Source organism: Nipponia nippon, unplaced genomic scaffold (genome assembly GCF_047370975.1).
Source record: "Nipponia nippon isolate SJK-2023a ecotype South Korea unplaced genomic scaffold, ASM4737097v1 scaffold_12, whole genome shotgun sequence".
Lineage (NCBI taxonomy): Eukaryota > Metazoa > Chordata > Aves > Pelecaniformes > Threskiornithidae > Nipponia > Nipponia nippon.
Genome location: NW_028262313.1, coordinates 1,287,400 through 1,297,039, shown reverse-complemented (window position 1 = coordinate 1,297,039; position 9,640 = coordinate 1,287,400). Strand labels below are relative to the sequence as shown.

General features: G+C 52.8%; 1 protein-coding gene across 7 annotated transcripts in view; it reads right to left on the bottom strand.

Annotated features, from left to right (window-relative positions):
- Nucleotides 1–1,337: 1,337 nt before the first annotated feature.
- Nucleotides 1,338–9,640, bottom strand: part of VAMP7 (vesicle associated membrane protein 7) — a 22,981-nt gene continuing 14,678 nt past the window's right edge. For all 7 annotated transcript variants that reach the window (XM_087748309.1, XM_087748312.1, XM_087748307.1 and 4 more), the window contains 4 exons: nucleotides 7,062–7,152; nucleotides 6,373–6,440; nucleotides 4,804–4,896; nucleotides 1,338–4,094 (listed from right to left, as the gene is read on the bottom strand). In XM_087748309.1, coding sequence (XP_087604435.1) covers nucleotides 4,026–4,094; nucleotides 4,804–4,896; nucleotides 6,373–6,440; nucleotides 7,062–7,152 — 321 coding nt within the window. In that variant the 3' untranslated portion in view covers nucleotides 1,338–4,025. The remainder of the gene's footprint in view (nucleotides 4,095–4,803; nucleotides 4,897–6,372; nucleotides 6,441–7,061; nucleotides 7,153–9,640) is intronic.

Sequence of the window (9,640 nt, the reverse complement as noted above, 5' to 3'; positions counted from 1 at the left end):
CTGCTGCACTTAAAGCTCTGCGTAGGTAAATGGGCCTCCAGAAGTCGTCTCTTATGATGCCAGGATTGATGTTTACCTTTCATCCCCTTGGACAGCATCGGAGTGAGGTGGGTGTTAGCAAAGGAAGACTTAATTCACAGCATTAGTTCACATCTTCTCTAGGAGACCATCCACAAGTGGCCTAAGCAGAACAAGGCGTAGGAAAGGGCCACTTGCAAAGCGGAAGCTCTGCAGGATGCGTTACAGCAGAGAGCACTTTTTGCACCGTTTGCTTTAGAAAGGGGGAAAAAAAAAAAAAAGAGAGAGGAAAAGAGAGTTGGTGTCCAATTGCTGCTGCATCACCCGCCAGCACGGCAGGAGCTCTGAGCCCAAGGCTGGCCTTGTCACCGAAGCGAACAAACAGCTGCATGGCAGCAAGGCCTTCTTTCTCAGGTTCCATTCACTCATTCTAACAACTACCACTGTTTTACTATAACTACTTAAGCTAGAGCTGAACACCATTATTTTCCTGAAGTTGAAATAACCCTCTTCCACTTTGGAGCAGTGTTGTTCCACCTTGTGGGAAGGGCAAAAAGGAAGGTTCCTGTTAGGAGCGCTCCTGCAGCTGAGAGGCAGATGAGCCGGGAACAGAAACCTCCCTTCCGCCCGCGAGAACGGCAGAGATGACTGCTTTGACACAAACGGGCTTCTCCCTGCCCCGATGAAGCTTTGCGGGTTTACAGCGCTGTCCTGTGAAGGCTTTTCCTTTCTGGAGAGGGTTCTTTTTACTACCTCTGCCTGGTGGAAAAGCTGGGCCCTGGTCACGCTGAACTTAGTTACCTTCCCAGTGTACAGAGGCAAAGGACCAGCAACGCTCCAGGTCCGGTTCGCTGCTGTTTGAGAGTTCTCCTGGTGTCTTACCTTCGGAATTCAGAGCAGCCTGCATCTTCCAGGCAGGGCATTCCTCTGCAGCCTCCTAAGCCGAGACAGCTGCTGGTAGTTAATGGGTACTTAACAGACATTTAATGCCAGGTAAAGAACAAAAACTTTCTGGAAAAGTAAAATGTTTCAACAGCTTTAAGGTTACAGTGCAGTTAAAGCTCATCAGGCAGGCAATAGTGTTTCTGTGAGGATGCTGCCTGCAGCCCGCTGCGGCTACACAGTGCTGGGGAGACCAGAGGCTGAAGGGAGAAGCAAGCAGAACGGTTACGCAGGGCCTCACTCTGCTTGGGGTCACGGGCACTTTAAACGTAAAGCTGACACTGACGTGCAGGCGGCTGTCCCACTGCGGGAGGGGGCCGTGCATCAGGAACATTAAGCACAAACCCAGCTCTGTACGAACGATCACGCTAACGAGATGTTGATTTAAGTTTTATTCTTTCATTTTTCTAAGCCGTTCTCATACCGAGTGATCTTCCTTCAGGTTTTTATATTCTCTCTCATCCTGAGCCCTAGCAGATACCATTACAATGCAATTACCAAGATAACCAGCAACTGAACTTAAGCAGTTTCTGCAAGTTTAAGAGGGAATCCAACTCCCTCATACGCTTCTAAAACCCAACACTGCAGCAGCATTTAACGCCTCGGAGGCAGAGGAGAGGCTGCAGACTTCTGACGGAGAGGCTGCAGCGCAGGACAGCGGGCAGCGCAGCGGTCCGTATGGGAAACGCTTCCAGGAACAGGGGCTTCCTTCCAGCGAGGGCCAGGGAAGAGGGAAGGCAGCCCTTACTTGGGATTCCCCTCCAGTGGGGTTTTATATCACTGAAAAGTGCCTTAAATAAAAGTTTTCACACAGTTTTCATTTAGCTTCCAAGTGATAACACTGCTCCGCTGCCGGGGTCACCACTCGCCCTTCTCTATTCCCTCTGAGCAAGCGGGCACCCGGGCGCTCACGGACACTCCGCATTCGCAGCAGATTCTCCCCACCACCAGCACTAAGCCCCTGTCAAGGCACCGCTGGCTCCAGCGCCTGCATCAAAACAGAGTCAAAATCCTTCCAAAGCCGAGGTTTTATGCAGCCATGGTGGACGCTACAGAACTTCTGTCCCCAGGCAGCCAGGCGCGGGGAGAGCGAGCCCGGAGCGGCAGCGTTCCGCAGCAGCATTACACCAGAGCGGCTCCTACCGCCAGACCCACCTTTCACAGAACTAAAGCGCTTCACTTTCTGTACAGTAATTTTATTTAAATCAAGTTAACTTTGTTTTTACACTAATGCCTCAGTGCATCCTTTAAAAGGAAAGGATATATTTTCTTTAAAAAGTATTTGTACATAAGACAACAAATTATAGAAATGAACGCAGTAACATCAACGCGCCCTAGCACATGCACAATTGTACACCGAACCGTGGGGGGCTGTAAGAGGAGGAGGTAAGGGGAAGGAAATCTTTCTCTAAGCTTTACATTCAATTAACGCAGACAGAAAGAGATGCCAGTGCCCACAGTGCTGATCAGACCCACTGATGCTTTCTGGGTATCGAGATCTGATTACCCTTAATTAAATTTCAGCCTCGTAGAAGACAAATCCAAATAAGCACACAAGGTTAGAGGAGAACTCGTTATCCGGCACCCGCAGGAGAGCTGCAGGGGTCAGCGTACCGTACACCAAAAGCACGTGAAGGAGCAGCGGTTTGGTGTCGCTGCCGCGCCTGTGCCGCAGGGAACCCACGGCACCAACCGCGGTCACCAAATTAAGCCTCCCCTTCCCACACCCCGACGGCTTCCACCCACCACGAGGAGCCACTGGGCCAAAAAGAGGCAGCTCCCTTGCAGCCCGTCTGATGCTTGTACGAGACTTCGGGTTTCTGTTTCTCCTCTTGGAAGCGAGGCTGCAGGGCGCAGGAGCGGAGCCCTCCGCCCCTCGCCCCAGGCAGCAGCAGCTTTGGCTCCCGTCAGCCGGGACTGGCCCGATGTCGCTGAGGCCCAGCTGGGCCAGAAGCGCAGCGTTGGCGGCTCCCAGCAGCAGGCAGAGCCGCCCCTGTCCCAACAGCAGCGCACCTCATCCTCCGTTTGGTTGTTAGCCTCGGGTTTGGTTTGGGTTTAGTTTTTCTTTTCGGAGGAGTACGTGTGACTACATCCCCTGAAAGAGCCTTTCTTCTTCAGACCAGCGAGAAAGTCACCCCCCCTCAGCTCCAGCCTTCGCCCCTGCCCTGCCCGTGGAAGCGCAAGCAGCAGACACTCAACACCTTATCAAGCCAGATCAAGAGATTGGCCCCCGATTCACCTTAGCCAACGATAACATCAGTATTTGTTTTAGTCCATCCTCAAAAGAAGAACAGGAGAAATAACGTGTGAGAAAGCAGATACATTACTGCAACCATAACTATATGCAACCGCCTCCTTTACTGTATTGATTTAGCCACAAATTAAGGGAGTGGGAGATGAGGAAGAAGCGAGGATGAAGAGGCAGCCGTTTCAAAATGCCGAGGTGGCCCAACACCCTCTCCTACCACCTGCAGAAAGACCTCCAGGACAACGGAGATTTCGTGCAGAAGCAGCGGCTGCACCTTGCAGCACCCCAACGCCGTTCGCCATGCCACCACCGCCATCCCACTCCCAGCCTCTACGCATTGAACCGCTGCAGAACCACGTGCGGGGAGAGGCACCGGGATCTCCAACAGCTGTGGAAATTCACACTTACACCCACCTTGTCCCTTCGTTCGGCTCAGCCCACCCTGAAACTCGGGCAGCTGCCCACAGCACCGCTCACGCGAAGTGCAAAGCTACACGGACACACGGGCGAGCATGCACAGAACCCTCCGGCGCCGGAGGTACCGCCCGCCCAGCTGAGAAGGTTGTACTTGGGACAGAAAAAGAACCAAAAAAAATCCCTTCAAGTAATTTAAAACAGCCCCTTCTTGAGGTGTCAGCTGCACAGAAGCAGTGACCAGCTAGGCCTGTTTGGGGTGATAAGGCAAAAACGTCTGAAGTCTTGGAGGGATGATGAATGAGAAGGTGTCAGTAGTGAGAGATTAAGAGTTACTCCGTAGGTTGCTTCTTCACACTCTTGTGATTCCCATCTCCAAGCGACCAGCACCACCTGCCTCCAGTTACTTCTGCACGCAGCTCGGCCACGCCAGCCCACCACAGGCAGCCGACAGAATGATATAGATGATAACCTGGAGGGAGAAAACGGCCACTTCAGCAGAGGACTGCACTCCCACCGTTCAGTCAGCTGCCAGCTTGGCCTGGCAATCAAAACACAAGCTTGGCAACCCCAGGTTATCAAAACCCGAAATAACTTGTCAAAGGCCGGACAGGACTTGGTGCCAGCGCCTCTTCCCCCACAGCCGTGCAGCAACGCGGGGACGAGAACTGTGCTCCAGCAAAACACGAAGGAGGGTTCGGTGGTGACAAAGCGCCTCACACATCCAACCTGCCGTTGCACTTCAGTGTCCCCGCGTTAGCCCTGCTGGCACTCACCGCAGGCTAGGGGCGCACCACCACGTCGAAAAAAAACACTTCGAAGTTAAGTGACAAGATACCGACAGGGGCAAGGCCTCAGAAGCCATTTCAGATCAAACAGCCGTGAACTCCATGCCTTAGCCTCTAATGGAGCTGGCAAGGCAGCCGCCTGTGACAGGCCCTCAGAAGCGGGACAGCATTGTCTGGAAAGCTTTTCCTATCGCCTTGACAAGAAAAGCTGCCTGGCACGATGCTCCTCTCTCCTCACCGCACGCAAGACCATCAAAACACTCGTTTTACAGCTAAAACCCTTCCAGGCACAGGGCTGAGTGCACGCGGGTCTAGAGACAGTAATGCGCTACTGGCATTTTCCAGGAGTTAAGCCTGACTTAAGAGTTAAAGGTTACTGCGCTCCATACTTACAATTGATACAATGATGATGACAATAGTTAGCTTGAGGTTCTTCATACACATGGCTCTAGCAAGGTTCCTGCTGGTAGTTTTGAAAGTGACTGACTACAACAGAAAGTAAAACAACTAATTAATTCCTGACCCCGCTGCAAAGGAAGCTGCAACCCAAGAAGCCAGGCTGTTCCCAGCTGCTGCCTCCCTAATAACCCCAACCGCTGCAGCTCTCTCCTCCACAGACATTTACCTCCCGCCGTCACACGAATACAAAACTCAACAGGCATCAAGAGAAAACTCTCCCACGCTACTTCAGGGGCGAGACAAAGCCTAAGAGCAGCCCAGAACCAGCTCGGGGTTGTGCCCTCCCACGCTCAGCTTGGGAGAACTGAAGCCAGCACATCACCAGGTCTGCAGGCTGCCCGCAAGGCTAAGTTTAGCTGAGAGTACTCCTGCCGGGGTTCTCTGACTTCCAGCCTTTTGGGAACTGAAGTGCTCCAAAATATTTATGGAACTACTGCTCTACTCACCAACACAGTGCGTGCAACTTTATGACTGTAAATACACCTGCTAAAATGAGACAACCCACATTGCTACTCTTGACAGCAGTTCCGCAGGGGCTAGACAGCTCCTTTGATGCTAGAACTTCCCTCCAGTATTTATAGAATCATGGAATCGTTTAGGTTGGAAAAGACCCTTAAGATCATCGAGTCCAGCCATTAACCCAGCGCTGCCAAGCCCACCACTAAACCATGTCCCCAAGCACCACATCTCCCCAGCTTTTAAATCCCTCCAGGGATGGGGACTCAGCCCCTGCCCCGGGCAGCCTGGGCCAGGGCCTGACAGCCCTTTGGGGGAAGAAGTTTTTCCCAATACCCAACCCAAACCTGCCCTGGCGCAGCTTGAGGCTGTTCCCTCTCGTCCCATCGCTTGTTCCTGGGGAGAAGAGACCGATCCCCCCGGCTCCAGCCTCCTTTCAGGCAGTTGCAGAGAGCGATGAGGGCTCCCCTCAGCCTCCTCCTCTCCAGGCTGAGCCCCCCCAGCTCCCCCAGCCGCTCCTCCCCAGCCTTGGGCTCCAGCCCCTGCCCCAGCCTCGCTGCCCTGCTCTGGCCACGCTCTTTGGAAGCTCTTTGGCCTTGCTGCATTTTATGGAAAGCTTGTGTTTGCCCTGTTCCGAGTCTCCTCTCTGTATCCTGCAATCCCACCCATTCAAACAGGTTTTGGTCACCAAATGGCCTCCAGCACCCACCAGGCTGTATTGGTGCAACCGTGTTCACACGCTCGCCCTGAGCAGCCCAGGCGAGGATACGCCCGCCCAGAGAAAGGCCGCAGCGCCCCGAACAAGCCAAGGCAGCAGCACACTCTGCTGGTTATTTTCAGGTTCTCCCCACAAACCAGGGAGATTATGATCACCAGAATATTGTACACGTTGCGTCTGGCGCAGGGAAGGATCACCTGTAGATCCGAATGCTTCGGAGTCTGTTTAGAAGGGGCTCTAGATGCTGGTCTTCACCTCCCCTGCTCCCTGATGGCACAACTGCTGCAGTAATACTATCTCCCCATTTCTAACTTCTTCCCCAGACTTACCGAATCCACAAGATTCTCTGTTTTGTCGATCAGCAACTCCAGCTTCTCTCCTCTTTGTGCCACAAGGTCTGGAGAAAGAGACAAACATCCAGATTTGTAGGTAGCATCCCAGTGCAAAAGCTGCTCGCAGTGCCCAAGCCCAACGGCAAGCCAGCAGCTCTTGGCAGCGCGTTATTAGAGATCAAGCAGTTCGCAGCCTTTCGGAGATTGCCAGGCAACAATACTTAAAGGAACAGTCTCACATCACAGAGGCTACGTTTTGGGACTGACCTGACTCAATTTTGGTCAATTCCAGATCTAACCTTCTATTTTAAGCAGTCAGACTTGTCAAAACCCAAACCAGAAAGCCTGACACAAAAAAAAAAAAAAAAAAGTAAGCTACCAAAGAGCATTTTCCTCACGGCAGCTGCAGGAAAGCCACAGTGACAAACAGACCAAACCCAGAACATGCTTTACCCCGCCACAAGCTGCGCGAGTTCATCTCCAGCAGCGCTCTTCACGCCCACGTGCCACCCTCAACCACATTCAGCGCGAGGAACAGCTTGCGAGCTCAGAGCTCCGCCAGCCCCTTCTTCATCAGCTCCTTCTGCCCAGAGAGGCCCCCGCTCCCGGTACCCTCCCTGCGGGCTGCTGTCCTGGCCCAGAGGAACTCTGCACGCCTGAGGGGGCACCGAGGGAAGCTAGGATACCTATGTTTCGAACCATGATTCCTTTAAGTTCATCGATTTGAGCTTGCGTCTCTGCCACCTGGTCAGTGCCCTTGCTCTCCGAGTGGTATTTCTGTAACAAACGAACAGTCAGTGAAAGCAGGGACCCTCAACGTTGCACTTCAGTTCCTTAAGAGAGAAAAGGAAACTCCTGGTCACTACAGAACAGAACAGACATAAATGTGAGTTTTCAAATTACCCGAGACATTTGTAAGTGCGCAGCAGACCAAAGCCCGACTTTCTCAGCCACTTACAGATCACGCAGGCCCGTCCGCTGCTGCGCCGCAGGAGCTGCAAGGCAGCCAGGTGCCTGCAGCTTCCAGGGTGCCCCGAAATAACAGCCCCCTTTGAAAGCCTGAGCAGTCGGCAGCAAGGGAGGAAGGTTAAGGCAAGAATCCGTGCGACATGGTTCACTAAATGCCTGGGCTACTATCAGTGGTCCCACTCCCCCACATCATTTCTGAACTATTTCTGAAGGCTACACACTTCCCTGACCCTCTCTGCTTATCTCTAGAACACGCCAAGAGAGCCCTGCACTTTCACAAGCCAGACAGCGCGCAGCCATCTCTGTGGGTGAGCACCAGAGGTAGCTCCAGCAACGAGGAGGGCCTGCAAACTGGAAACTCCACACCAGGAGATGCTGAAGATGGCCAGTTTGAGTCGCCCAACTGCCCTTCCCGTAGAGAGGATCCAAGCGGCCAGGCACCAGCCTGCTGCGTACGAGGCCCACCTAGGAGGGTTTCACACCTCACCTCCTAGTCTGGCGCTTGCCGACAGCTTTGCTGGTATCGAATCCCTCTGGTGTATTACAGCAAATGGAAAAAGCAGGCGCTGGATACCCCAGTGCCGGGCTCGGTGTCCGTGTGGAGCAAGCTCGGCTGCTAGCTCGCCAGGTACCTGCGGAAGCACGCTCCGTTCTGCGGCCTCGCAGAAGAAAGCCAAAACCCACGACGTGTTGCTAACCTGGGCACCATTCCTGTCATCCCTTTCCCCCTTAATTCTCTTCCCTTCAGAAATTACTTCACTCAAAGACTCTTCTTCAGGTTTTGGGATCACAAGTGAACCTTTGGTGACTGCATGGTTCAGGCTGGTAGGCGAGAGAAGCGCTAGCCAGCATCCCCAGGTTAACAGGAGTCTCACAGTGCCTGCAGAATCAAAGGAGGGAAATTCAGGTGAAGTCGGCATTGGATAACTAAGTTCTGCTATTCCTGGATTGATTTTAAGTCGCTGCTCTCATTGCAGGTCCTTTGCAGCCAAGCATTGCTCGCCACAGCTCCTATTACCCCGCTCCCTTGAGTCACCTTCACCCAGGGAAACCGGTCTCTGTAGCAAAACTCAGGGATAAACTGTTGTTTTCCTCTAAGCTTGCAGCCATTGCACTCACAGCTGAAGACCTCCACAAAGCATCTCTGCTTTCGTAAGAGAGCATCTAAGGAGACGGACAGCAGAGGCCAGGACTCGGTCACGACTGCTCTACTTCATGACCACCCACGTGGCTACTTAAACCCCAATTTTCTTCGGAATAAGCATTCAATTCGCATCCATTTCTGACATCATGGGAAGCAAGAGCCTCCAACCCTAACAGCATTCATACGCTCAGGTCACAATTAACGGTTCTAGCACTGAATGCAACAGCTCCTTTGAGCCTTCTCCTCAGAGGGCAGGTTTTTTAGGAACTGGCAGGCTATCAAAGCTGGTCACTGGTTTTACGGGAAGCGTAGCCTCCCTTTTCAGTATTATCTGTGCGCTGCACTGGAGTTGCAGCGTGATCTCTGAGCTGCCCTATGATCTCCTCCTCAGCCCTCCGCCCCTCGCTAGTTAAACTCCTTAAGTCACAGAAATCCCCCAGATAACAGTCCTGCTCCTGCACCGCACCCAGCGCTTCATCAGTGGGGCTCTCGCCTCAGCAAGCTTTAGAGCCACTCCAGGGAAGAGCTTTTTGTCACCGCTTAACTTCTACCAATTGATGCCTGGATTTCTATCAATGTGCAAAAGCTAAGGCAGGCAGCTCCTCCCGTGCTTTAGAGAAATGAAAGGCTGGGATTTTCAGAGGAATGTCAACACCGCGGCTCTGAAGACTGCCTGGCTCTTCCGATAAGGCAATTCATTAAGCTTATTCCAGCCACGAACCGCTTACGATTTGATGAGTCATCACTTCGTATAGTTTCAGTCTCCACATATCAAAGCCTGGCAGAGAAGAGAAACTCGGTGCTATCACACACAGAAAGTTAATCTAATTTATTATGCACAACGCAGTGGGCCCTTCTGGAGCCACACTGGCATTATTATTCGTGGCTTTCTATCTGCTGCCTAAGCCAAACAACCGTTTCTGCAATGAACTACGTGCAACTCCACACGCTCCGAATCGCCTCCGCTAGTCACTGAGGGCACCAACGCAAGCGGCTCCTTTCACAGGCTCCAATGCAAACTGCAGGCAGCAACAGCGCGAGCGCAAATCCTCGCTTAACCTTCGCGCGCCTCAGAGTCCTGGCTTCACCCTGCACCCCAGCACGCAACTATTCCTGCTGGAGAGGGTTGTAAAGCTTGCCCGGTTTCTACGC